Below are 26,974 nucleotides of genomic sequence, written 5' to 3'. Positions count from 1 at the left end.
GACAATGTCTTTTATTTATGTTTTAAAATGCAAAACATAAATAAAAGGCATTGTCATTTACAATGCCAATAGCTCAAACTCGTGTGAATGCGAGACCTATTGCATTGCAAATGCTTGTTATGTTTGTAATCAACACCTCTTTAGCTTATTTACTAGGCTTGTGCATTCAAAAACATTCATTAATAAAAACATGTAGTGGCGAAGCAAATAGGTCTCACCTATGAAAGCTATTAGCTTTGCCAATGTTTTGTAGCCATGTTGGACTGCAGAGCGGATACTTTGCAGTGTGGCTAAAACTCATTAAAAAAAGGCACTATGATGCAGCTATGGCTAATGTACTTTTTTTGAAGTGCATTAGCGCTACATGCATCATAGTCCTTTTTAAATTTATTTTTAGCCATGCTGCTATACAGCATGCTCACAAATCATTGCTAATGCCCATGCTGCACATCATGAGCAAAAGGCAATGGCACAGCCACTAGTCTCAAAGACAAGACCTATTCGCTCTACCAATGCTTGTTAGATCTCAGCACAACACCCTTGTGATTTTGAGAAAATTAGTTAATCTCCTTGTGCAGATAACATATGTAGTCATAATAAAAGCAGATAACATCAGTTGTAAACAATAAACATCCATTTCAAAGAAGATGAGGGCTTCTTTGAAGTGCATGTGGCATAGTAAAGCCTAGCTACAAACGGCAGGAGGTTCAACAAGGATGACAAGACAGAAGAAAAAGTAAAAGTAGTTCCTCAATCACAGCGTGATCAGTAGAAGGACAGCAATCAGTACTTGGTCCATGTTCCAGCTGAAAGAAGAGGAAGGGAAGGCAGCAGGCGCCAGATCAATTATATGGCAGCAAATAAGAGTGACAATGAAGCCAACAAATGGTAAGCAATGGGCAGGCTGCAGTCCCCTTGTTGTATACAATATCTTTCGCAAGCGAGAGCGCATGCACTGTCGCAGGCAAGACCTAAAAGGATACATACATGTATGAAGGGGCTTTTATTCACCCCTCTTCATCCGTTGGCTATTCAGCTGTCATTCATCTTTACTCTTGTTAACGACAGTATGCAGCAAGTGGCAGTGGTCCAGACATCTGTCTAAAAAGAAATTCACTTCAGTGTCAGTGCTTGGTATGTCTGTAACTTTACCTTGCTAGTGCTTTTTTGTTTTTGTTCTTTACCCTCTTATTTTTTTCCAGCTTTTATTTTATCTTTATACAATGTCTTTAGCTTACTGTATTTCAACACTGTTAGTACTTTTTCTTTGTGCCAATAACAAATCTTTCTGTGATGTGCTTTAAACAAAAAGAGATTTCCATAGTTTTTCTAAACACATGAGCCTGCTTCGCTTCTATTCTTTTAAAATGATATGCCAGTATTATTTTTGATCTTTAAATATTTATTGCAGGTTTATGGCCATCGTGTTTAGGCAGCATTTGTTCTTTTTTTTGCATTAAAATAAACAAAGACACGGCCAAGGTCAGATTATTTGGCTTTGCTCATGGTTGTTTGTATTACTTTGAGCTTTAATGCATTTTGCTTTTAAAACTCTTATTGCTTTTAAAACTAGATTTGCTGCCGTTCTATCACTTGACGTCAGCGTTAGGCAGGGCCCCCATGTCATTTCCCCTGTGGCATGGAAACTAGGAGCTGTCTTAGTGCCTCCTCATCATGTCTTTCAGGCTCTTGCATCACCCTGGTGGCTGTGAGTAGTAATTTATTTATTTCAGACTCTGGAAATATAAATTGCCTGAAGTCACTTTATGCTGCCTGTCCCGTGGTTACATTTCGTTAACTCAGTTCAGTTCGAGGATCACACTTGCTTTTCAGATGATTAAAGTTGTCGGGTCAGTGGTGCCACAGTTCACCTGCGCTTCACTATATCAGTGAAACGTGGCAGTTCACCAGTATCTTGTGTTTGGAAGATTGTGAGTGCTTAGCTCAAAATGAGCTCAGAGAACGAACTGATGTCAATTAGCGCATGTGACAAAACACGCCTGATTGAGGAGTGAGACTCGCGATTTTTAAGTTGCAAATTATGCTCCTCCCCACCAAATCTCGCACTAGGTGTACTAAATTGATCCATGTAGGTCATAAACTCTTTGTTAAATCTAAGAGATGTAACCTTCAGTGTCTGCAGTCCCTGATTTTTATAGATTGACGTTCTGTAAGTGCTGTAAATATGTACAAGCTCAAATATTGCCCTATTTTTCTCTCCATTACATCATCATTTTTCCAGTCCTGTATCAGCCTGTGACCCCCCAACCCTCACCCGACCGCTCTTTGAACTATAGCCAGCATTTGAAATCCTTACGGCAAATAAATGTTGTCCATGACATTTCATTTTGTAGTAAAACATATTAAATAGAAAGAGGTGTCTGCTTAAAATGTTAATTCAAAAAATTAAGTTACATTTGTATTCATAATAGTTTACCCTGAAAAATAAGACATTTAAAAAAGTTAAGCCACTTAAAAAAAAAAAATATATATATATATATATATATATATATATCTCATGACCAGATCAAGTAGGGAAAATTGTTGGACTTTAATCTACTCTATTACATTTTTCGCTGTTTCCCTTCCCCTGGGCATAGCAGTGTTGTTGTGTCACAGGACCATACTGCACCAGAACTTTCCATCTGCATTTTATATAATCTCTAACTTTACTGGAGAAGGCAATATGTGTGCGCGGCAAAGGCATAACTCCTCAACGTGCCAATTTCTCGAAATCCAGAAGAGCTGGCAAGATTATGCTATGTCCAGGACTCCATACCATTTACCATCAGAAAGAACTGCAGACGCTTTGAAGATGAGAGAGTATGAGAGCGCTTCTGCTGCGTGGTGACTGCGTTGGGCATCAGGGTGGGGGCGTGGCAGTAGTGTCCACATAACCCATCTACCCCTTGCCATTTACCGGTGGATTTCCAAATTATGTGGCCACCTTTGAGGCTGAAAGAGCGCAGGTATGTAGCCCATGGCCATGATCACTGCAACAGATATGCAAGCAATGGGGCTTCTGCTGTCTGTTTCATTGTGATGATAACCCTGAAAATATATCCAGCGGCTCAGTGGCACCCTTGGACTTGAAAAGGGCATTAGGCAGAATTTTGGGGTGTTAGTTTGAAACATAAAAAAAATACTCTGCACTGGTTACAACATTCCTATAACTTTTATACACCCCTTGTTACATGTGAACTCAAATTAAGGTAAATGCAGAAGCCCAAGGATTTCCTATTCTAAACCTAAATTTTAAATCTACTGTATTTTTTCGAGTATTGTTTTCTCCAGTGTTTTAGGACAGTTAATTTCTACCCCTTCATTTAGCTAATTTTTGGTGACACAACCTCCTAATGTCTCACCTTGAGTCTTTTTGGGAGCAGCGTTTGAATGGACACAAAGATGTGTCCTACTGGACGCCACTTTCCATCTGTCAGTCATAGGAAGAAGAGACCTCTGAGCTGGGCCGCTTGACACTAGCAAGCATGTATCTTTTGCATCTTGTATCTTTACTAGTATGTGCAGCTGAAGTTTTATTTATTTATTTAATTTATTTTTGGGGCGTTACATAGCAATAACTTGACCAGCTGGGTGTCTAAACACTACAATGCAAAAACAATGTAGTTCTATCGCATTAGATTCTGTTACCATAGATTACAAATTGGATGTTCCAGACTGGAAGAATCATTATTTAATTAAGGTTCTTGCTGTGCTAGGTGCCATGTCTTCCCTTTCCATTCTTGTGACTCTCATTGTTGTGCCAGGCCCCGGGACAGATTGTCAAGGGACCTAAGAATAATAGGACAAAAACTGTAGGAGATGTACAAACAAAACACGTGCCTATTTAGCTTAAGAGACAAAATTAATCTAGCGATGAAACCTTCTCAGTTGTTCCAGAAACCATCTTGGTGTGTCTATGCACTTTCTCCGAGTGTCAGTCTGGTGATGACGTATCTTTTAGTGAGCATGGAGGCTGTATCTTCTCCCTGGCCCCGGAGTTATTTCCACTGCGTTCCCAGGAAACTAGAACCCAGAGTTGTAAAAGAGCAGCATACCAGCAATGTCACGCGACTGTGGAGTCCATTGTAGGTCACCTTGATTCATCTCTTGGAAGCACCCATTTGAAGAAAAGTCTTTTCCTTCATCCCACTGCCTAAAGAGCCTTTTCAGTGATTAAAGCACTATCCACATCCCAAGACTCTCCTGGAGCAGGTACGCCTAGTGGACAGACAATCTCCTCCTGACTCCATCTTGTTGGTAAATACAATGGGTTGCACCAGAAGCTTTTGACTAAGTAGACCATGTAGACTGGACTCGATGAAGGGGAAGTTGTTGGGTAGATGGTAGACAAGGATGGGATTGTGGGAAGCGAGTGATGGTAGTGTCTCATTTAAAGGTCTGTTGTAAATAGTGACACATGGCGGACAGATAAAGTGTGAGAGCTTTTCGGTCTTTCATTAGGCAAGTTTCACAAATTCAGTGTATGCTGAGTGAAGTCTGTGCTACCGAGATAGACCTAGCAAGCATTTTTAACAGGCACATATGAAGTAGGATTGATGGACCATAATACCTTAATTATGTGGTGCTCTGGAAATCTTACCATGTTATGAATATTCAAAAAATTCTTTCTTATATTTGTCAAACACTTGATAGGTGACATAGTGTTGTCTGTCCATTTGAGCACACGTTACTTTATGATTGTGTCTTTACACTTACCCTGAGTTTATGATGTGCGACCAGAGTTGTTTGACCACTGTCACCTTTATTTGTATATAGGTTTACAAACAGTGATAAGAGTGAGGCCTTGTATGTCAATCCTGAAAAAGAGATAGATACGTGCCTTTGGGGTAGCTGCTGGAAGGTGTTCTCTTATTGCGAAACGGCAGCCAACCAGGCTGGCTTCACATGTTTTAATGAATGGTTGAGTAGTGTTTGGCTAACGTTTTACAGTTTGAGGCTCCTTTACGCAACTGTGCACACAAGAACCTCTGTACATGGAATGTTACTGTATTCGAAATTAGGCAGTAGAACATGTATGTAGGCCAGGATTAGCCCCTTGTACTCTTCTTCAATCTCAAAAAGTTCTTCTTCTCATTTCCCCCAACCTAGAAGTAAGACTACTGTAGAAGGTATTTCATATTAAGTAAAAAATATTGTCATGAGATGTCAGCCCCTAAAAGGAGAGATACATGACTATGACTTGACTTTTGAGCATCTTTAATAGATGTCGTCCTGTAGCTGTAAAGTGAGTTGTTGATTGATACTGTCTTCATCTTTTAATACCCACTGCCTTTTCTTGGAGTCTCTGAAGCTAAAGAAAATTTATTTGGGGCAATTTGCACGTAAATACTTATTGGGTTGGAAACCCATTCTATGCTTGCGTTAATATAAGTTTTGCAAATTCATTTTTTTATTTAGATTTCATGCTGCCGAATGTTTGCCAGCGTCATAGTACTGTATATGTCACCTTTTTCTATCTGCACAACTCATTGATACTCAGTTATCAACCTAAGAGGCATGAAAAATTGGGATGACACTGCCTGCTCGAATTTGTAGCATGCAAGTAACACATGAAAACCTCAGCGATGAGGCTTTTCTGACTGTGCAAGACATTGGAGTTTTTTTCCCTAAATGTAGTTATAAAATTTTGTACATGTAAACATGTGGTCACATCATAGCAACTATAATGACATGGTTATACAAGAGTTCCAGTTTCAATGGCTGACTGAGTCGTCAGTGTCCAAAGGATGACTATCTATATGGTACTCGGGGCTCTGTAGGGTGCCCCGCCAATCATCAAGTCATGTTGCTTATAGTCTAATATCAATACAACTGGCGTTAAACCGTAAACCGTAAACAATAAACTGGTCCGGCCCGTAAATGAGTAATTGCTGAATATCTCTGGCGTCCGTGTCCTCTCACACGGGTGCACTATTGTTGCATAGGAGTCTCAGTGGCTGGCGTCTCACCATCCACACCATCATTTCAATACCTCAGTAGGCGCCCTAAGGTATTCTGCATCTGGGGGAAGGGGGGTGGGGTACAGTCGAAAAGCGGGCCTGAAAGAACCTCAAGTCCTTGCCCAGATGTTGGAGTTTACAAAGCTTGATGGACATTTCATTAATGTCAGACATATGCAAGCCGATCCAGGTGGATTAATACAGGTGTATTGTTTGGTATTATAAAAAATAAACCTCATCTGAATTGAATAAGCAGAGTGAACCAGTGGCTTGAGCAGATGTGAACTGCAGAGGTTCGACTAATTGGTACAGGTTTCTCTTTTACACATGTAAATTCAGATAATTGGGTCAAGAGGAATTTTCCATTTGTAAAGTAATTACAATTTTCACAATTAAGTTGTAGCACCTGCTGGATTATGAGCACTTCTGGATGAATGGACATTTTTTGTGAACACTAATTCATTAACTCAGAATTTTGTGGCAATTTGTAAGCAGTTTATCAACTTTGAAAACATGCACATTTAGTTTTGTCAAAGGAAGGAAGGACTGAGTATGTATGAAGGACTGGAAAGGAGGTTAGTGAACATCCTCGTATTCTAATGAAGTGCGGGAAAAAGATTGTTATTCTCGAGTAATATTTTCTTTGTATGTAGAAACTAAAAGAAAAAGTATAGGTGCTAATGGGCTTTGTGTTGCGTTTCAATTTACGGATACCCTCTACAAGGGGGACTGTACATGTGGAAATGTTACTGCACATGTGGAAATTTTATAAATGTGGCTACTCCTGGAACTCCTTTGAAAATTCTAAAGAAGTTGGAAATCTGCGGCAAGCATACGAGTTATTCTGTGGCCCCATATTTCAGATTTTTTCATCTGATGTTGTAATGCTGGCCCATTGATAGAAGAAAGCTACATTTCATGGAAGGTTTCTGCTACATTTGGGGGCTCCGGAATATTGTCAAGGTTCAGTTGCGTACTGAAAGGCCAGTGATTTTTTTGGAACAACTTCCACCACTGGTAGAAGAATTCAATATGTTGGCTCACGTACTCAGTGCTGGTGCATTGTTAATCAGTTAGTCAGATAGATGCCTGTTTGTGATAGTGTGTGTAATTTCAAAATCTCTTTGTTTTTCCCCAGAAATGCCTGGCGAATAATATCCGACTTTTTGCCGCAAGATATGCTGTATCCAATGTTAACATCAACCGTGTTTATCGAATATGTAGGCCGCCAGTAGAACTACACCAGGTAAGATTATCAAGAGTATTGTGGTTTTGCTATTTGAGAAAATCTAAACTTAGGTTACTGTATGATCGATCATTCATTCAAGCTACAAGTGGTTTGCATTCACTTTTCTGTTTCCTATATGTGCACTTCTGCTACTATCACACAGGTAGATTATTTGTGTCCAGTGGCTGCACGGCATGGAGGTCCTTTAATTGATATATGATGGGTCTGCTTCTTCTTCCATCATTAACTAGTCCTGCATATTTTTTAGATTCTTTTTTTTTTTCCTTTATGGGTTTACCTACTCATTTCAACTCACTTTGACATCGGGGTGTTTTCTTCCATTGTAATCTCTTTTTGGAAGACTTTCTAGTATATCCTCCTTATTCCACTTTGGCAGTAAATGCTCCTAATATCCCAGTTATCAGTGTTGCTCTTGCTATTTGTTTTTTACCTTGTCCAGGTCTCCTGTTTACTCCCTCAGGCAACTGCGTTTGCTCTTTTTGGTGCCTTTTTGAGTCAAGCTTTTCTAATCATGCATGTGTCTTACGTGCGTTATCAAGCTTTCTTGCAGGGTGACTTCAATATCTATGTGGACATTTTAGGACCACTGATAGGACATTTCACTTTTTCAAATGTTATTTCTTCTACATTGGTATCCCTCGTATCCCCAGGGATAGTAGTTCTCCTTACAATGTGTCCTCCTTTACTGGCTCGGTTGCGGTTTCTTTCCTCTTGTTTCTTTGTTGGCTGCACTTGATCTTTCATCTGATTCTCCTAATATCTGTTGCACTCTTTAATTTACTTTTTTAGCAATCTGAAACAGTGATATCAATACTTTAAGGGGAGATGTGTTTGCCGGAAATAGTTGACTCGCAACTGACCATGGACTCAGAAGACTTAGGTTCTAATTCTAGATTCGGAGCAAATCACCTTGTCCTTCATGTGTCTCAAATTATAAATCTGTGTAAATGTTCCAGAGGGACCAACATGTCAAAACAAATATAAGTAGAACATTTAAGTTAAATATATTATTAGAGTGGAATTCCAAATAGGTGAACCCAGAGTAATCTCCTTCGAAATCTTAGTATTTAATTAAAAAAGGACAGTGTATGTAATCAATCAAAAGCATAAAGTAACATTTAATTTTATAATACATAATAATGCCATCTAGCAAACAGCCACACGGATTAACACATTATATAATAAACATGCGCCTCTTCCATAATCATAACATTTTAAGGACAAAGTTGTATTTGGAGTATAACTGCATGGACCTGCATCTCATCTCGCATGCTGGCATTATAAAGTCTATCACCATATTCAGGAATGGTGCACATTCTGTGTCCTTGATTTCATGTAGGGATATGCAGAACTGCAAAATCTCCTGTGACTTTTTTTTACAACGACATACCCTATTTAATACTGTCACTTGCGCTATTGTGGAAGACAGGTTTGGGCAGACAATGTCTTCTGGTGAGACACTACGCGTGCTAGCCTCTGCTGGGAAAATATTGTTGAAAAATACTTAAATGAGATTTGTGTTTATAAAAGCAAAACATAAGTAGTATGTTTCAAGTTGCATGTTAGGGTGGTTCGCTTGAGGCTTTAACGTCATGCCTGTGTATCTGATGATTTCCTGCAAATTTGTTAATTTAAGTACAGCCTGATATTGTAATGATACCAACCCAAAGGCATTAGGCAATACACCTAATGACAAATTAATTAAAAGACAGGTTTATATCTCAGAGAACTGTGAACATAGCAAAGAAACACTGACCATGCTTATTACACCAATGCATTATTAGATCTTAAAGAGTCTGTGGTGTACCATGCATGTTTACTTTAGATTACATTTTCCTACAAGAGTAAAAGCTGTATTTACAGCTAAGACAAACAGTTCCTTCAGTCCATCCTGCCCATTTAGTTTGCAGGCCTACCAAATTATGCCTACTGAAATTTACCCTTGCTTGCAGTATGGTAAAGTGGTCAATGGGAGAAAACGTATTCTCGATTTACTTTGTTTTCAGTGGGTATACGCCAACCCCTTACTCCCCCCACACACCGATGCCTATTCGCCATGTTGTGTGAATGGTCACTTTGCATCATCAGTTTTTCTGAGAAGTCTCTAATCTCATTTTTTAGGTCTCGCCTACCGACGCAGCGTAAAGCGCTGCTCGCTATGCGAGATCTATTGTTGCCGACTTGAAGTCGGAAGCGGGACAGGACCTGTACACGCGTGTACCGCAAGACATGAGCTGTGCATGCGTTCGGCTCGTGGCGTTATTACAACTCCTGCTGGCACCATACGCGTGCACATCTCCTGTCTGTGCGCGCCGCACTTACGTGAACACGTGTGGCCAGAGTGTAGTTAAATCTACAATCCCCAGCTGTCCTTGCACCCCCTCCAGTGTCAGCCAGCCATGCGCCATCTGCCAACCCCCACCATATTCCTCCCCGACTACTGTAAAGAACTTCAGTGTACGGAGTTCACACACTACACACTTCGTTTCCTTCCCCCGCCAGGACTAAGGCATCGCTTCGGAACATTTCAGCCCCTGACGCCCTCTCCATACAGCTACTCTCTCCCTGCATTCCTTACCATCGTTCCGCCATGCTTCAGCACGATGCACTGCAGTGTGTCCCCAGAGCTCATAAGGTGCTCGGTGTACCTCTCGCCCCAGGCGGCCGCCGTCACACTGGCCGTGCTGCCGTAGGAGCGTGTCTTTGCGCTTGCGCCCGGACAGCCTATGTGCACGCTCACGGCGTGCCTACAACGCGCGCATGGCGCGCTTTCACTTTCCCTTGTTTTCCATGTTGATTTCGTTAAGCTTGAGTGCGATGCGTTTTCGTTAAGCTTTCGTGTTTGGACTAGGCAGTTTGATTTGAATTGGCGCAGCCACCTCCGCAGTGCATCTGCAGCGCCCGGCTTCCACTGTCCTGCCAACATGTCTCATGGGTGAATCATACAGCCGATCACAGGCTTTGCCCGGCAATAGGCTGCGACATGTTCCTTCCTCACAATTCAATAGATCATCGGAGCCCAAAATAGTGAAACCGCATCGTCCCGTCCATAGAGCATTGGCCGGACAGCCCACCGCCGCCTTGGCAGTAGCTTAGATCGTTCCGGGGGGTTATATTCCTGGAAGATGCAGCCACATCAATCTCACCCCTGGGAGATGCCTCCACCGCATCCCGAGTAACAGCAGCAGCACCCCCACTTCCAGGAACCGCCACCCCATTTGGCCAACAACATGCGGCTCTCTGAGACCAAGGGTAACAAGCCAGGCACGTGAACGGCAAGAGGGGCATACCGGCAAAGCCCGTCGCCGCAGCCAAGCGGTTTCCATATTGGTGTGAAATATCATGGGCAGCGTTCGGATGTGGCATAAGAGAAGGTGAGTCAAGGTTTTCACGTATGTTAGGAGGGGCTCGAAGGGACGCCTCTCGGGGGTTGTGGGCCGTCCAGAGTTGTGGGCTTGCATGGTGTAGCAGTTGGAAATCTACAAATGCGCTCACTTGCTCTAACCGATGCTTAGAGTTTGTTAGTATGCAGTGCTTTTAGAGGGGGCGAGCCAATAAATAAACAGGGAGAGCCAAGGCAAGGGTCTGTCTCAGATCTTAGATCCTGTGTACAAGCCTAGCCATGAAATGTTTATTCACTGATAGTGGTATAGCTGTACATTTCTATAATGCAACATGGAACTTCTGCAATCTAAAATGTTGAAACTTACATGGCTCGAAATTGCTTGTTGTTGGTGGCTTGACATGGAGAGTAAAATGTAAGTTGTGTGGGACCACCATGTTGCTCTCACGTCGCATGAGCATAACTTGCAACACATACTTTTGATTGTTCGAAGTGCGCCACAAGCTCATAGCGTGCTTCAGGCTTTCTCCGGAAGGTAGTTGATGATTATCAGACTGTTTTTATTTAATTATTTTAGGTTCGTTATGCATTGGGTAGTCTGATAATGTGCTGCTTGTTTATCTTCCCCTGTCATCAGAGCCTTTGATGTTTCCTGTCCTTAGCTTACTTCATCCGGCAACCCTGCCCAGCATCGCTCTGTCAGGCTAAGAGGTCACATAACATCACGGATATTGTGTGTGTCTGGAAGCATATAGCTATTGGCATTTTAAATTACAATGCTTTTTATTTATTTTTTACAAAAGAAAAACAAAAAAACCCAATGTAATTTACAATGTCAATCGCTCAAAATAATGTCCTTGCGAGACCTATTGCATCGTAAATGCTTGTCTTATTTTGAAGGTTGTAGCTGGTATGAGATCTCGTGCCACAATGGTGTAATTGAAAGACACTAATAACCTTTGAACTCCTGCATCATCTTTGATGTCTATTCACGCTCTCTGTGCCACTCTTTAAATTTCCTTGCAGGTTAGGTACTATGCATCTGATGGCAGGAAAGGTTTCTTATCGGGACTCCTTGAAAACATCCAACAGGAGCTAGCAAAAAATAAAGACATGAAAGAAAGCATAAAGAAATTCAGAGAAGAAGCCAAAAGGTTGGAAGAATCTGATGCACTGCAGCAAGCAAGGCAAAAATATGTAAGTTTCCTATTCAATTTTTGTAGCTTCTCCTTTTTGTTTGCACTAAAAGCTGTCCAATTCTGTGAAAATAGCTGCTAAAATAAGCAGAGCACTGTCACTGAGTATAGGTAAGATGTGTGATAAGATTACTAACAGGTTTATTTTACTTTTCGTGACGATTTCCATGAACTCCCCAATTTTTGTTTCAGATCTACAAGCCCCACTTCCTCACATTTGCCCTTCCTTCTTCCCATCATATTCCATGAAAGCTATTTTCACTACTCTCACTCTGGCATTCAGTCCTGTTTTCTTGCTTTTTCACGTCCTTGTCCCCATACTTTGTATTGCGTATCCTTGGGTGCACCTTCTATACTCCACTCTCCTAATCTCACTTTTACTTCTCACTTTGATGTATCTCTTTTCTATTTTATTTTTGTCATGCCCCCAGAAGTTTCCCTTTATTCTTGCTTTCTTACCTTTTGTTTTCATTATAGTATCTGCTATTCCTTGACTTCTCTTCATCTATTTTATCAGACCCAATGACCCTATCTTATTCTTTTTCCCTTTGAACTCCAGTTTTTCTCTCTCTTTTGGCACACACTTTTAAATTCTGTTTTTTGACAATTCTTGGAAGTTAGGGCTCTGTCCTCTGGCAGTTATTTTTCCATTTAAAGTGATACTGCTGCTGTGACCTTTTGTGATTTTATTTTTTTTTTGCATTCATTTGGGTGTTCCAGCTTTTTTCTCAGAACAGACTTTGGCAGACTGCAGTTTACCTGGTTTCTTTCAGTTGTAATGTTGTATACACAGCTACTTACATGGCTATTTAAACATCTCAGATACCTACTGCATTTGCTGAATGTACATTATTTAATGACTTATTTAGCTTCTATAGGTATCGTATTTTTTCAGCATGATGATATATGGGTGCTAATCTCTGCCATCTGAAAAGAGAAGCATTACAGTGTGAAACTCTTCAGGTCAGTGTTGATGGTGTAAAAGTAGATCTGTAGTATCTACACCCCACACCTGCCTAGGGACAGGTTCTACATCATCCTGCACTGGGGCATTCTAGTGATTGATAATGTCTAAAAGACCCAGTAAATCACTATTTCCAGAAGAATTTGTCAATGACAGGCTGCTATTTCAGAATTTCCAATTAGACAAAAATGTTGTCTTTTGAAGAAGTCTAATGTGATCAGAAGTTTGTTTCATTCTTATTGTTTAAGATCGATAGGACTAATAGTGAAAATGTGGTTAATACTTAAAACCAAAGCATTTTCTAAACCAGGGAATTTTAAATTATAAGTAATGTACCAGACTCACTAACAAAGTCCTGTTAAGGATGCTCACTTTGATGGAAGTTTTCGTAAGCCTCATACACGATTAGGATTCCAACTTTGTATTTTTATAACACACTCCCTTACGACATTGCTTCATATGTTAAACACTACGATTGTTGAAATAAGGATATATATTTTTATAACATAATCTTTTATATCTATTGCAGAAAAATATTGAGTCTGAAACAGTGAAGACGTCCGAAGTATTTAGGAAGAAGTTTGGCGAAATAACAGATACAGTGAAAGAGGTACATTTTATTCCTGGTCTATTATTGGTCCCAGGTGTTCGCACTGGAGTGGCGGATCTGTGAATTCTTTACATTGATTACGTCACAGCGTGCCTGTTCTTTGTCCTTTATCTATTCTCCGTGGTGTACACATGCCACAGTTTCTGTGATGTATTCCGCATTAGTCTATTTTCTTTTTGAAGTTTTCCATCAGAGGGGAAATGGAAAAGGCCGCTATTGGAAGGCTACAGTGCTCAGGATTCAACATCTTTTCAAATTGCGCTATAATATCAGGTACTAACAGGAGCCAAATTTAGAGAAACAGTATCCTAATTGTGTGAATAGAAGTCAAACTTATCATGAACTCAGAACTTTTCTTTTACACACAGATTGCGAATACTTCTTGTGTGATTGCAGGATTGGAATGTGAAAGTAGGCATCCTACAAGTCAGAAGATACCATCTAGTCTTCTGCATTCAGTGCTAGAAGGATTTGAGCTAGAGACAGCATCTTTAATTCCTCCTTGCATAAGAAGAGATTCAAGAGCCTGATGTCCAGGATCGGACAAATACTTTTTTGGGGGGGGATCAGAAGTACTGAGAGTAGCACCCCTGACCTTTTAACTGCTCCGGCACCAGCTCCACTGCTCCTTTCCGCATTAGGGCTTCTACTTTCTGCTGCAGGGCTCTCAGATGTTCTTCCGATTGAAGAGGCCGTCGATGAGGCATTCTATTGGCTGCTGGTAGAGGGGTACGGTATACCCTTATTGTATCATTTGTAAGACCCAGTTGTCGTCTGTTCTCTTATACTGTGCTTCGGCGAAATATCCTACCTTGTCCAAGAACTTGAAAGCTTGCTTGTTACTCAGTGGGAGTCTGATGCCTTTCTTTGAGAGTACTTCTCTAAAGCCCGCTTCACGTACCTATTTACTCCCATCATCTCCCTGCTGCCCACTCCCTCATTAGGGCCCTGTAACCTTTCACCTATTTAGTGCAGATGGGATCATGTGATTCAGCTCATATTACTTTGAGATTGGCAATAGAGACACGTTCAAATCTTGAAGTTCATGCTGGAGATTCTTTTTCCCTGGGGCCATAGCAGGAATTCCCTTCTCACCTTGAACTTCTACCTGTCTGTTCTTATCCACCAAAAGAATTCTCCCTCACCACCATCATCTACGCACCATTGGCGTAATACAGGTGCCCGCAGCCCCCGTGGTGCGGGGGGAGCCCGAGCTGCAGGGGGCCCCTCAGCACAGTACTCTGGCCTGAGAGCTCCTGACTAAATCCAGAGCGGGGGCCTCTCCATGTACCTTGCAGGGGCCCCCTTCAAGTTTCATTACGCCACTGCCCATTGGTATAGGTTGTACAAAGTATTGCGGGTCAGTTCGGGACCAACTTCATGTTCATCATGTTTGTTGGCTTTAGACCACCCTAACCCCCTCTTCGAAGCAAAAGGAAAGGACCAAGCCAGATAAACTATTTTGTCACCCTCTGCTGTCACCTGTTAGGTCATTTTAGAGGATGTTAAGGCTAGGAGCAAGTTCTAGACATGGCGTGGATCATTTGTTATTTATAAATTGCCTCTTCATTTGGAGAGGTTGGAGCTTTGAAGTGGTACCCTATTTGATCACACTAGTACAGGGGCCCTTTTAATTGTAGGATGAGCTGTCTGGGGATTTCTTTTGAGAGTTGATTTCGCTCGAGTAGGATGTAATAAGCAGATGGAAGAGAAGGAGCTAACCCCGTAAAACAATCTACGTCTTCAGAAGTCCCCTCATGAAGCATACAGGGTTATTCAAGGTGTGATACAATCGACAGTATATCGAACTGTCAAGTCTTGGTACTTTTTCCTCTTCACCATGTCATCAATCAAGCCTTTGTTATTTTTTTTTTTATTCCTTCCTGTGATCTTTTGACTATTCCTGTGAATCTTTATTACTCTGCACTCAAGGCCCATGGAGTCACTTAGACATCTCTAAGTTCCAATCAAGATATGCATTCTATTAATCTTTGGGGTCCGCTTTCTTTGCCTCCAATGCCCCCCTCAGGTACACCGTTTTATCCAAATTAAACTTTAACTCTATCGATAGTTATTCAGAGGAGGATCATCTGCTCTGCATACCTCGAAAATGTCTTAGTCTGGTCCTCCAAGTTTCCATCACCAAATTCTGGAGAAAGAAACACTGTTTTTGAAGCTTTTCAGGTAAACCATGAGGCATGTTTATTTAGGCATGCACAGTGCTGTGTTTACCCACAGACCCCTGCTGAGGGCAAAAAACAGCCAATCTTTATTCAAATGTCCGGAGATCACCTGGTTCCCTGTAACTTGAGAACAGCTAAATTGTAGCAATACTTCCGGCAATTACAGAGAGTTTCTGCTTCCTTAAAGTACGGTAATTAGTAAAATGCCTCGCTGTAGTCATGTACAATGACCTACAGCTAGCATTGTGCAGGAACAGCAGATGTCACATGGAAGGAGAAAAGGTCTGGCTTGCAGTTTCCAGCACATGAGGAAGGTGATATGCACAGATTTTTGGAGTTGGGAACTGGGTCAGGAGGTTACAGAATTTAGACAGACAGACAGACCCACTCTTGTGTTTTTTGTTTAACTTCTACCAAAATCCACAGTGGAGCCTCAGATCTCTCTTAATAAAGACCTATCTTCGCTCTGCCTCAGTCCGCTATCACTAAGGGCATTCTGGTTTCTGGAAGACCATTCTTGGCTACTGAATTACTGGTCAAATTTGATCAACATTGAGTCACCCGTCCATCATTTGAGCGGTTTGGGGCGATTTGTGTCTGACAAATGATCAGGAGGCACCAGAGATATTGGAAAAATTGTCGTTGGCTTGTTTGAGGTTTGAAACATTTGACCAGATAAACTGGATTTTGTTCTTGATGTCTTCTAATGATACGTAGCTTCTTACGTGGATGTGGACTGTCAAGATCGTCAACAGGTACTGTACCATGAAGAGCTTCTCTGGCTCAGAGTAGAGCTGCATGCCTGTTTTTTGCATTTGAGATGTCTAAAATGTATACATATAACATTAAAAACAATTATTACATGAAATGCAGATAAGTGGAAAACAACGAGCAGTAATTCCCTCTCTCTGTTTCCCACTTATAGTGTCTAAAGTTAATGCATTAACTCGCAGAATTCAAGAGTGATTTGTGCTAACTTTCGAAACATTTAAACCAAAAAAAGGCGCTCATCAGGATAAGGCCCAACATTGCCTACATGTACTAAGGACATGAGCACATTTTGGGGTTTGAGCTGGCTTAACTTCAATTCATGTAAAACTGAGGTCATGGTGGTGGCTGGTCATGCGAACCTTTGGCCTCAAGTTGTGTGAAGAATGCATGTGTATTTATTTGTTCTTTTGATCTGTAAGTCTGCCTTATTCCCTTTTAGGCACTAGAGAACTTTTTTTTGTGTGGAGTTTTTTTATATAATGAACTCGACCCGAAGGTATCCAAGGACTTTACATGAGCACCAGTTGCGTTACAGGCAGACACATCATTTTATTAGGCGCGGGGCGCGGGGAGATTAAGGGCCCGATTACGATAATGTTGGGACTGCCACTGACAGCCCGTCGGTGGCGGTTCCACAGCCAACGCAATCATGTTTTGTGCCTGCCACATTTGGAGGGCGGGCGGATGTGTGGTGGTCAGAAAGACCGACCGCCACAGGTCCGACAGTCGGAATGATTCTTACTGCCCATCGGACCTCCCGCATTTCACAGAATGGCGGCTATGCCTGCCAGGAACCGCCATAGGGATAATGATACCCGAGACCAGGCAGGGCGGAAACAGACTTGGGGGCCCGTAGTGGGCTCCCCTTCCCCCCTCGGCTTTGGACATGGTCCCTGATGGGCACCTAGGGAGCCCCCATACATATCCTAGCACCATGTGGCAGGCACCACATGGTGCCTACAACGTTGTGCAGGGATATGTAACATCATTTAATTGTACTGCGGCGGGTGCAGCAGACCGCAGCACTCGCCACAATACAATGAATAGACATTGCGACCGCCGTGGTGGCGGTGGCATCGTAATTGGCATGTGAGACTGCCGCCTTGCAGGCGGGCGGTCCCCATTCCGAATGGATGGCAGACGGACGGAAGTCCGTTCGCCATCCTAATGAGGCCCTTAGTGATTTGCCCACAATCACAGGTTGTTGAGCGTCCCTGCCGAGAATCGTACCCTGTTCCCCAGCTTCGAGGTCGACCACTCTATCTATTGAGTTTAAAGTTTTGTTCAGAGCTCTCTGGTACCTCGGGTGGCAGTCCTATCTATAATCTTCATGCTTCTATCAGCTTAGACTATTGACATTAATAGTCTAACTCCTGAAGGTGCTGCACTTCAGTGATCGCTCTAATGAGTTTCCCCATCGATTACGACAGCGCACACTGTCTTGGACGCACCAAGAGCCGACTGGGCTCGATTTAGATCAGGGATACTCAAAGTGTGGCTCAGTGGCCTCATGCGGCCCTCCTGACCTTTACATGTGGATCCCTGGTGAAGATCAGCCCTGAGCTGCTGTTTACTTGGCAGAGCGCGAACATACATAAAGCTGTGAAACGGACAAGCATTCATTTACCCTTTAACTAAAGTAGCAGTAAATAATCAAAGAAGTTGTCCCGCACATCTTATCATTGGAACACCTTCATTTTTAAAGACATCTAGGGCACAAAAGTATGAAAAAATCCCTCCAAAATTTAAAAATTAAATTTCATTAACAAGCCGAAGTATTTCGCCCTAGTACATCAGATTAGTGCATTGAAAGGCATTTATTAGACATGCTATTTACTAAACATGAATTTACAACCATGCATGCCGCCTCTGTCCTGTCCTACAATGGCATTAGTAGGCAAGTCTTTTGTGAGGCGCAGCCTCTGTGTAGCTGTGGCCTAGGTTGTTATAAGTGTAGCAACATTATTGTTTATTACATCAAACACTAGAGAAGGTTTTGTACAGCATGCATCCTGAACTCCTATTTCAAGGTTCTGTCATATGTGGCAATGAAGAAAAAAGAGGCAAACAAAGTGAAATAAAACAATTGCCTAGAGTCGCACCATTTAATCAAGTGAGGGAAGCCGGGATGGATCTTTAATTCTTGGAGCATGAGATTAGAGCGTAGGTGGCAGACAGAAGCCACTTGAATGCCCGGTTTGTTGTCCGCATACAGTACATACTTTGCTTCTCCCTACGCCCCCTCTTACACCACCCGACCCTCACCTCCTGGCATCAGTGCAGCTCTTTGTTATGACACAGACTGTACTTTTGAGGGGAAATGTTTGTGAGTACCCATGTTCTAGATAATTAAAAACAGAATTGTGTTGCTGATGCCACAAAATGTCAAAATTCTTAGTTGCTCTTCTTCCGAATGACTCGCATTCACCCTTAGGTGATGTGCGTTACCCAACGGGCAGTTCATGGTGTACCTCAGATATTCCGTAAATGCAAAATCAGCGGATGTATCCTTCATCGTCCATTTTGTTCATCCATCCTTTAGTTGCTTCCTGAAATGAAAGGAAGCACAAGCTCTTGATTTGAATGAATTGTGAAAGACATGCATGGCAAAGAAAGAATCATTGTTTCAATCTGTGTAAATTACATTGTTATATTATGGGATTATGTTTCCTGATTGAGGTAAAATCTCTCCCAGGTCCGTTAATTGAGAGTGTTTATACTCTCTATACAAATGTGTCTTCTCTGTAAATGGCTGAATACAGCTTTCAATAGCTGAAATCTGAAGCTGTACCTTTGTACCTGTTGCAACAACTTTACACACGTTTCAAGAGTTTACCCTAACTTTTAAGAGGCGCAGACAGTGGTTTGGGAGAGCAGAACTTTATTAAGATAGGAGGAACAGCCCCATGACCTGCCCTTACAGCAGCAACTGTCTTCTGCTCTCGGTCTACCTTCCAGAACGTCTGAAGACTGCTAACCATGACAAGAATGCCAGAGCAGTTGCTAGGACACCACACTAACATTTTTCAAATCTGCTAAGTATGCATCGGCATGTGGATTACTTGACAAGTGTGGTAGTTTCAGATTGGTGCAGGACTTTGTGTATGACAAGACTTCCAGTGGCTGGTGTTATGAGAAATGTTTACATAAGAAAGTTTGCCTAGCGAGCCAGTATATGATGGGGAAGTGCAGTTTCACGTCAATTAATGCCTCTTGGGTCTGAAGAAATGAAGAGCATTATTCATTATTTTAGAGCTGCATTCTTCTGCTTCTATGACAATGTAGCGTTTTCAAAATGTGCAAATATTGAGTGAAAATATTTTTTTATATTTAGTGTTTTTATTGATGCATAGAGTTGTAACAGGTGAACTAATGATTTGCACCTGAAACGAGTTACCTAGGTCCATTAGAAGTGTGAATAATATTTGAATAGTTATGCCGCATTCTCATGTGATGCGCCATTATTTATCAAATGGATGCAGTTTCTGGTGTTTTGTTGAGCTTGCTCCTGCTCTTCCCGCCTCCCTATCAGTGGCCTGCGGCAAAGCCATCTCCCCTCCTTTGTTTCCGCAGAGCATTAAGTCAATGACGTAAATGTATTAGCGATATACAGCATTGTTGGACAGTATCTATTGTGGATGGAACTTCCATCGTGTGCTCAAAGCATCATTTTCAAGGACTTCGGATGGAATCTTTAGGATAGTAGTGTTTATTATGTGAGCCATTGTTTAAGAAATGTTTAATTTGTATTATACATCTCCAGAGGGCAGTTGCTGAGGAAGCAAGCAGAGGATTTCTCTAACCTTAAGAAATGGGTTAGTGTTAAATAATTGAATAGCTTTTAATAATTACGTTGTTGTTTCTGATTTGCCAATGCCACCTTAACCATTACATACCATGCTGATTTTGCTGAATCTGTTAATAGCGTGTGTGATTTGTCTATAAAACCTTTGGGTTTCTGTTTTTTGCATTTTCTTTTTTCCTTCATAATTTTTTTGGGGGGTGATTCTGTCAGTCCTTTTTATGTGTTTGACACTCAGAATGTTTATCTAGATTCTGCCCAACTAGGAATTGCATTAGTTTTATGAATTTTGCATTTAGCTGTACTTCAGTAATTGGGCCTTAATGGCAATTTGTGTATTTTTCTCTGTAACGCATTTTGATTTTTCTGTAAACTCTGTTCTTTAAGTTTCCAATATATTATTTCTGTTTGACTCTGCTAAATGAGGTTTTCCTAATGCACGTAGTCTCTAACCACTAGATCAACTGGAGACAATTATTTAGCTAAAACCTGTGGTGATCAAATATTGGGGTTCAGGTGATTAATGGGGTTCAGCTCCCACTCCAGTGACAAGGTGGAATCATTCAATAGGTTAATCAAGGAGTCTAATAATAGACAATTAGGGGCCTAATATAGATCTTGGCTGTTGGGCTACTCCGTCACAACAGTGATGGATATCCCATCCGAAATATAAATTCCATTATATCATATGGGATTTATATTTCGGGGGACGGGATATCCGTCACTATTGTGACGGAGAAACCCGTCCGCCATGATCTAAATCAGGCCCTAAGTAAAGTATGCCTTAGAATCAGGCAGTCTGTTCCTTGATAATGCAAAGAACCGCAGCACATCTGGTGATGGGAAGAGTTAATATGGGGACATGCGCTGATGACTACATTATGTCCTGACTGGTTGTGGAAAATGTCAGCTTATGTGAGGAAATAGGAGTTTGATGGAATGAGGCAGGGGTTACAATAAAAGCATAAAACATTAAAGGAGATGCTTGTTCACAACCCCATGGCAGCAGGAAAGAGAGCTTGCATGGTGATAATTTGATTGCTGTGGAAATGCAAGTGGTAATACTGGGTGCTTAAGGATGGGAGGATTGGAATGAGGAGAGAACATGGTTGCTTGAATTTAGTATATAGTTTTGTAGAATTTATATAGTGCTGCATGCCCATGGCTGTGTTGCAAATGCTCCGATAGTCCTGAGGTTCCATGGAGGGTCTTTTGGCATCCTTGAAAGGGTGTAGAGTAGTGGTCTGGTATATATTAGAAAAGTCGCTTGTGGTGAGTAAAGATTGGAGACTTACTCCAGTCTTACAGCTGTTCTTTAGTGGATGTGTTGCAGAAATGAGTCATTATAGACTCATTCGCACATTTGAGTACTATAGTTTTTTGGCAGTGATTATAGAATCATGTGATTGGTAATAGATTTTTACGGCTTTAAGAAATGCAAGATGTTGGCTTATTATTCTTAATTTGGTAAGAATCTGTTTCTGGAACTTGGCTTGCTGGCTTTCCAGTTTGAGCCTTTTGAAAGGTGATGGTCAAGAGTGGGGTGAACTTAGAATATAGCGGTCCAGTTAGTCCATACCTGTAGAGTTTCTTCTGACGGGAAAGTTGGCATTTACTATGAATGGTTCAATGTGCTTCGCTATTTTTTTATATGTCTTGTCACATTTATCTTCTGTAGGGACTGGAGAGCTGGTATAGGGTTTTTTAAGACTTTTCCCAAACATCGATATTGGAGTTCTGATTGGTCGTTAAAATATCCACATCTCTACCTGTGACACATGTATTGAATGGTTCATTAAGCACCATTTTAGATATTCTCTCCTATGGAAAAGCTCCGATATGCTATTTCATGATTGTATTCTTGACTATTCTCTTTCTAGAGTTTGGATGAAGTAAGTAAGAGTGACATCGGGAGGAAATTCAAAGAAGGGGTTGAAGAAGCGGCAAAAACAGCTAAGCATTCAGCAGAGTCTGTGACCAAAGGAGGCGAAAAACTTGGAAAGACTGCTGCCTTTAAGGCCATCTCCCAGGTACGGTGTTAATGCTTGTAGGCCTCTTTTCTATTCTTCGTGAGTGTCCTGCAGCATCAATCGACATGGTGTTTCTTACACAAATATATTCTTAGCAATCACACTTGTCTTTCATATGCACCAAATAATCCTTTACCAGTCAAGAATATCATTGTAACTTCTGAAAGAGAACACTTCAACAATCTTACATTTCTTCCATATACCCCCAGAGACACCTCTTCTTCGCTCGTATGAAAATGCCCTTGTTATTCTCTTCCCTCTGATAGTGCTCCGTGGAGCTGTAGGTTGCCTCTTCCTTTTTTATGTCACTGTGTGAGATCCTGGTATTTGTCCTCCACCTCTCAAATATAATATAATTGCATGTGCATATACTGTACAAATCTTGTGCTTTGCAGGTTACTTTGTGAGGCAGTTGTATGTGGGCCTCAACATTTAGAAGGCACAGTGTGAAGCGAAAAAGATGCAAGCCCATTCTGTTCCTCAAACCTTATTTTGGGAGGCAGCAATCAAGGTGTAGAAAGAACACAGTATAAAAACCCAGTTTTATCCTGCAAAAAAGTCCTTTGCCTAGGGACGGCCTTGTTCAAAGTTGTTGCCATATGAATGACCAGATTCCAATGTTTTGGAAGAAGTTGACTGTGTATGTTCACAACTCACCATGCTGGAACACCGTTCCATAGCACGCAAGGCTCAAAGTAGAATCGCTGAGATTCTGCAGAGGATGAAACACGCCTCTTCCACGCTGCCTGCGTGTTTCAGGTGGTTTCATTTTAATGCAGTGTTGATCCTCTAGTTTACATATTGAGAACATCCTGTCGTCCACTGGCTGTTAAGATGCATAAGACAGTCTGCTACCGATTTGCACACAAACCAGGCATTTGCGCCGCTCAAGTGAAACCTTCTATTTTCAGCAAATTGTTTGCAAGATGTCAGTCTAAAGTGAACATCCAAGACATAGGACAAACCGGCCTTAGAGTTGGTTCATAAACTACCTTGATTACCTCCAACTGTATGACTCTTAACAGTTATCACTCCCTGCACTTACCAAGGTCCTTGATACCACCATAAAAAATACAGTGAATAATTGCAGAAATGCACACATCCGGTTTAAGTTACTATGGGTGCCTATAGGATATATTAATAGCTCATGTTTCTTGACTTATAGGTAGGTACCGGGGGTTTGGGAACAGTGGCAGATTTGTTCTTTGTGTGGTTGAAGGCCAATTTGGGCAATCCTCTGGTATGTTTTTTCATACGATAGTTCGTTCCTGGTGCCAATTCAAATGTGTCTGTGGTTTACGGGCACCTCCCTGGGAAGGCACAATGTGGTTCATGGAAGAGGTTACGGTAGTTAACCAGCGCTTTCCCTGGATGCCCTTTCAGATTGGTGGAAGCCAAATATTGTTTACCCCCTTTGACACCGATACATTTGAGTAAAACAATGCGTGGCTTCAGTTTTGTGTTCTTCAATTATAGGGTGTAGAATCTGTAAAAAAGGAGATTGATGAAAGCGTCCTTGGACAGGCAGGAGCGTATCGTCCCCCTGCAAGACTGAGGAAAAGAACCGACTACTCCGGAGATGGAGCAAGAGAAGACAAAATATTTGAAGCAAATGAGTAGGTGTCCAAGGAATTTACTATTACATGTTTTTGTCTGCTTCTGTCATGTGTAAATGAACTTGAATTCTCAAATAAGAAAGATTTATATTTATCAAATATATTCCCAGTAACGACTCCTCCTGCATGGCATCATGGGCTGAGCTCCACTGATGGAGAAGTTATTTTTGTTACTATTTTACCCTGTTCATAGTTCGAGCCTGGCACAGAGAGAGTGTGTGTTGCAAAGCACTACACAGACAGCGCTTGAAAGAGAAAATGGGCACCTTGATTTTCCCGACAACTCAAATGATCAGCATTTGTCTCTTAGGGTAAGAGTTTGAGGTACGAGCTACTGAAAAAAACACAGCCGATTCGCCTGCATTTTGGAGCAATCACATTTCTTGTGCCAACTGCTGAAAAAGTCCCAACCCCAGTCCTCCAGTCTCTTTTTCATCCCACACATTGACTGAAAATAACTGTGGCTCTGCCAGAGACCTAGAACAATAGAGACCAGAGCAGGGCAGGCTGGGTCTGGCCTTCCGCGAGCAACCTCCTCAATAACCTCACAATTTATGTTCTTGCTGCTTATTACTTTTAGTCCCTGGTTGTGCTTGAGATGGTGATAAGGTTTTCCACAAGTGCGTACTATACCATGCAGGATTATTCCTGATAGCTAATATGGCACAGAATAATAAAAGGTGTAGACGTTGGGTGGCTCCACATACAAAAGCTACAGGACATCATACCCGCGCCACAACGGATCACCACCTGCCTGTAGGAATGAAAGTTATAGGTGCATTTTTATTGCTGGTCCTAAGTGTTCTTCCTTTCCTTTGCTGCAGGGATGCAATGGGAGTTGTGCTTCACAAAGACTCCAAGTGGTATCAGCAGTGGAAAGATTTCAAGGACAACAACGTGGTTTTTAACAGTAAGTCATTTGATTGAGCAGCTCTGGAACCATTTCTGTTAGCTCTCTATGTTCTAATCATGAAATATAGAAGCCCTTCCTTATGCTGTAGTCCACCTGATCCCTTAGATGAGGCACAGTTAGATCAGGCCTGGTTGTCGTGATTCCCAGGTAGCGCGGGTGGTATACCACCCCAGCCTGGATCTTTTCCTTGTCTCAGCGCTTGTACTGATATCAATAATTTATTTTAAACTATGACTCTGTCAAGTTAACATGTTCTTACAGTAGGGCTTAGAGCGAATGCATTGATTCTCTCAAAAGTTAATAATCAAATCATCCATAAAGAATTACATTTTATGAGCCTCACATCCTAGAGATAGCCCCGTTGTGCTCTTGTTCTTCTGCATACTGTTCGCTAGCGATTCTGCTGCCAACAAAAAGAAGAAGAGCAGTATTACAAAGAGCACAGCAGCCGTGTTACCCTCTGCCGTTGAAATACGTCTGTAAGGTCTCAAGTGACAAGCATCCTAGCACTTGGTGCTACATCCTCAGCCTCATCCTTGTGGACATGATTTCACCATACCAACCCTGTCCCAAAACCTTTGCATATAGTTTCAGTTTATTCTATCAAATACTTTTTCTGCATCCAGGCAAACCAGCACTGCCTACTGCCTTCCACTGCATCTGATAGAGAAGTTGCACTATTTTTCTGGGGTTGTTTCATGCCTATTGCGTATGCATGAACACTTCATTTTCGCGTAAATGTATAGAGCAGAATAGGACTTAGAATTAGTTACATCCTGCATCTTTGCTTCAAGTTAAAAGTAGACATAGGCAACTACACAAATTGATGTACCTGGCAGAGATGTCAACAATAGACCATTATTCCGTATTTTAAAATATCATAAAGAGATTGCTAGAGAGAACATCATCTCTTAGGCTACAAATTCAGTAACTCATACCCCATTTAATTAGTAATCTTCGCTGCTACATGTAATTCGGTATAGCATGGCGGTTAAACATCAGACATTACTTTCATTGCTTTCACATAACACATTTTGTTCCAATCAGAAAATTCTTAGCTGAGCCAGACACGCGTGGCTACTCTTTCTTCACATTCTTCCTTTACAATATTGTCTTAAAGTAAATTAGGCACCTTGGGGCAGCTTGGATCCAGGGGGATCTAACAGCCTTTCATTACTTATTGCCCAGTCTACAAATTCTCTGTGAGTTTATCATCCATTCTTGTGCATTTAAATTCCTTGGTTACGGTACACTCCGGCATATCTTTCATATAGCTGTTCAATTGCGACTCGCTTCTTCTTATCCAATACTGTGCTTGGCACTTCTTTGTGAATACAGTGGCCAAAGGAGCAAATTTGTGCTTTGTGTTTTCTTTTCTTTTGGTTGTGGACCAAGGAAGTCATGTTTAGGTGTTAGTGATGGCATCCAACTCTGTTACTGGGTGTAGCACGGCTAGAAATCAAGACCATATAATGGGAGGAAGCCGGCATAAATGTTTTTCCTAACTGGCAGTACTGATGGTATTGAGGATCACAGAATTATTCAACCTACATTTAGGGCATTGAGGGGGTTTCTCTGGATATAACCTTCGCAATTTCACCTGTTTCCATTAAGTTCTACTAAACTGAGCTTACTGAAATGTAGCATTGCTTGAGATATGCTTAATCTGCGACAGGCCTTCTCACGCTCTTTATTTGAAGTTGGTTCCAGACTCTCTGCCTCCCACTAATCCCAAACAGGGAATAATATTCTTTGCTCCTGTCCTAAGTCAGTGCACCATACAGGTTGTCAACCAGCCGAGTTCTGATGTCAAAGCTAGCTTTGACATCAGGTCTCTGTTACTTAGCGATCCTTCGGGAAACCCAGCCATAATTCTTTAGCCGTTTTCCATAGTTTTTCCTATTGTACAATTGTTCCTGGCTTGGCACCAAAGGTGTCCAGTGCTTCCTCAAAGGTTATGAACACATCGTTAGGATGGAAATCTCCGGTCTCTCAGCCATATTCTTTACATTGTTCAAGTTCTATGTCATGATTGATCCTCTTACAACGTATTAAACGCCATATATGTCTAACCAGTGCACTAGGTGATTTCTTTAAAAACATTTGCACCACACTTTCCCATCGCTTGCTCATCCGTCTCACTGCATAAGCATATTGCTTAGGGAAATGATTCCTGGTCACCAGTAGCTCTCGTCACTCAATCTGGTCGTGTTAGGCTCGCTTGTAATATTTTCTCCCACTTAATTTCATCATCCAACCACCCAGTAGGATCAATAGTACGTTGAAACTGGTTCCAGAGATGGCAGTCCAACCCCCCCCTTCTCCCTAGTCAAC

The 26,974-nt window shown here is 41.6% G+C and overlaps 1 protein-coding gene across 1 annotated transcript in view; it reads left to right on the top strand.

Annotated features, from left to right (window-relative positions):
* Positions 1 to 26,974, top strand: part of TIMM44 (translocase of inner mitochondrial membrane 44) — a 122,363-nt gene that overhangs the window by 6,290 nt on the left and 89,099 nt on the right. Inside the window, exons 2-7 of the mRNA XM_085639907.1 lie at positions 7,102 to 7,209; positions 11,582 to 11,752; positions 13,245 to 13,325; positions 21,962 to 22,111; positions 23,588 to 23,727; positions 24,552 to 24,637. Of these exons, the coding sequence (XP_085496033.1) occupies positions 7,102 to 7,209; positions 11,582 to 11,752; positions 13,245 to 13,325; positions 21,962 to 22,111; positions 23,588 to 23,727; positions 24,552 to 24,637 (736 nt within the window). The remainder of the gene's footprint in view (positions 1 to 7,101; positions 7,210 to 11,581; positions 11,753 to 13,244; positions 13,326 to 21,961; positions 22,112 to 23,587; positions 23,728 to 24,551; positions 24,638 to 26,974) is intronic.

Source organism: Triturus cristatus, chromosome 12 (assembly GCF_964204655.1).
Source record: "Triturus cristatus chromosome 12, aTriCri1.1, whole genome shotgun sequence".
In the NCBI taxonomy this organism is placed as follows: domain Eukaryota; kingdom Metazoa; phylum Chordata; class Amphibia; order Caudata; family Salamandridae; genus Triturus; species Triturus cristatus.
Note: the sequence above shows the minus strand (reverse complement) of the source record. Positions and strands in the feature narration are given on the sequence as shown.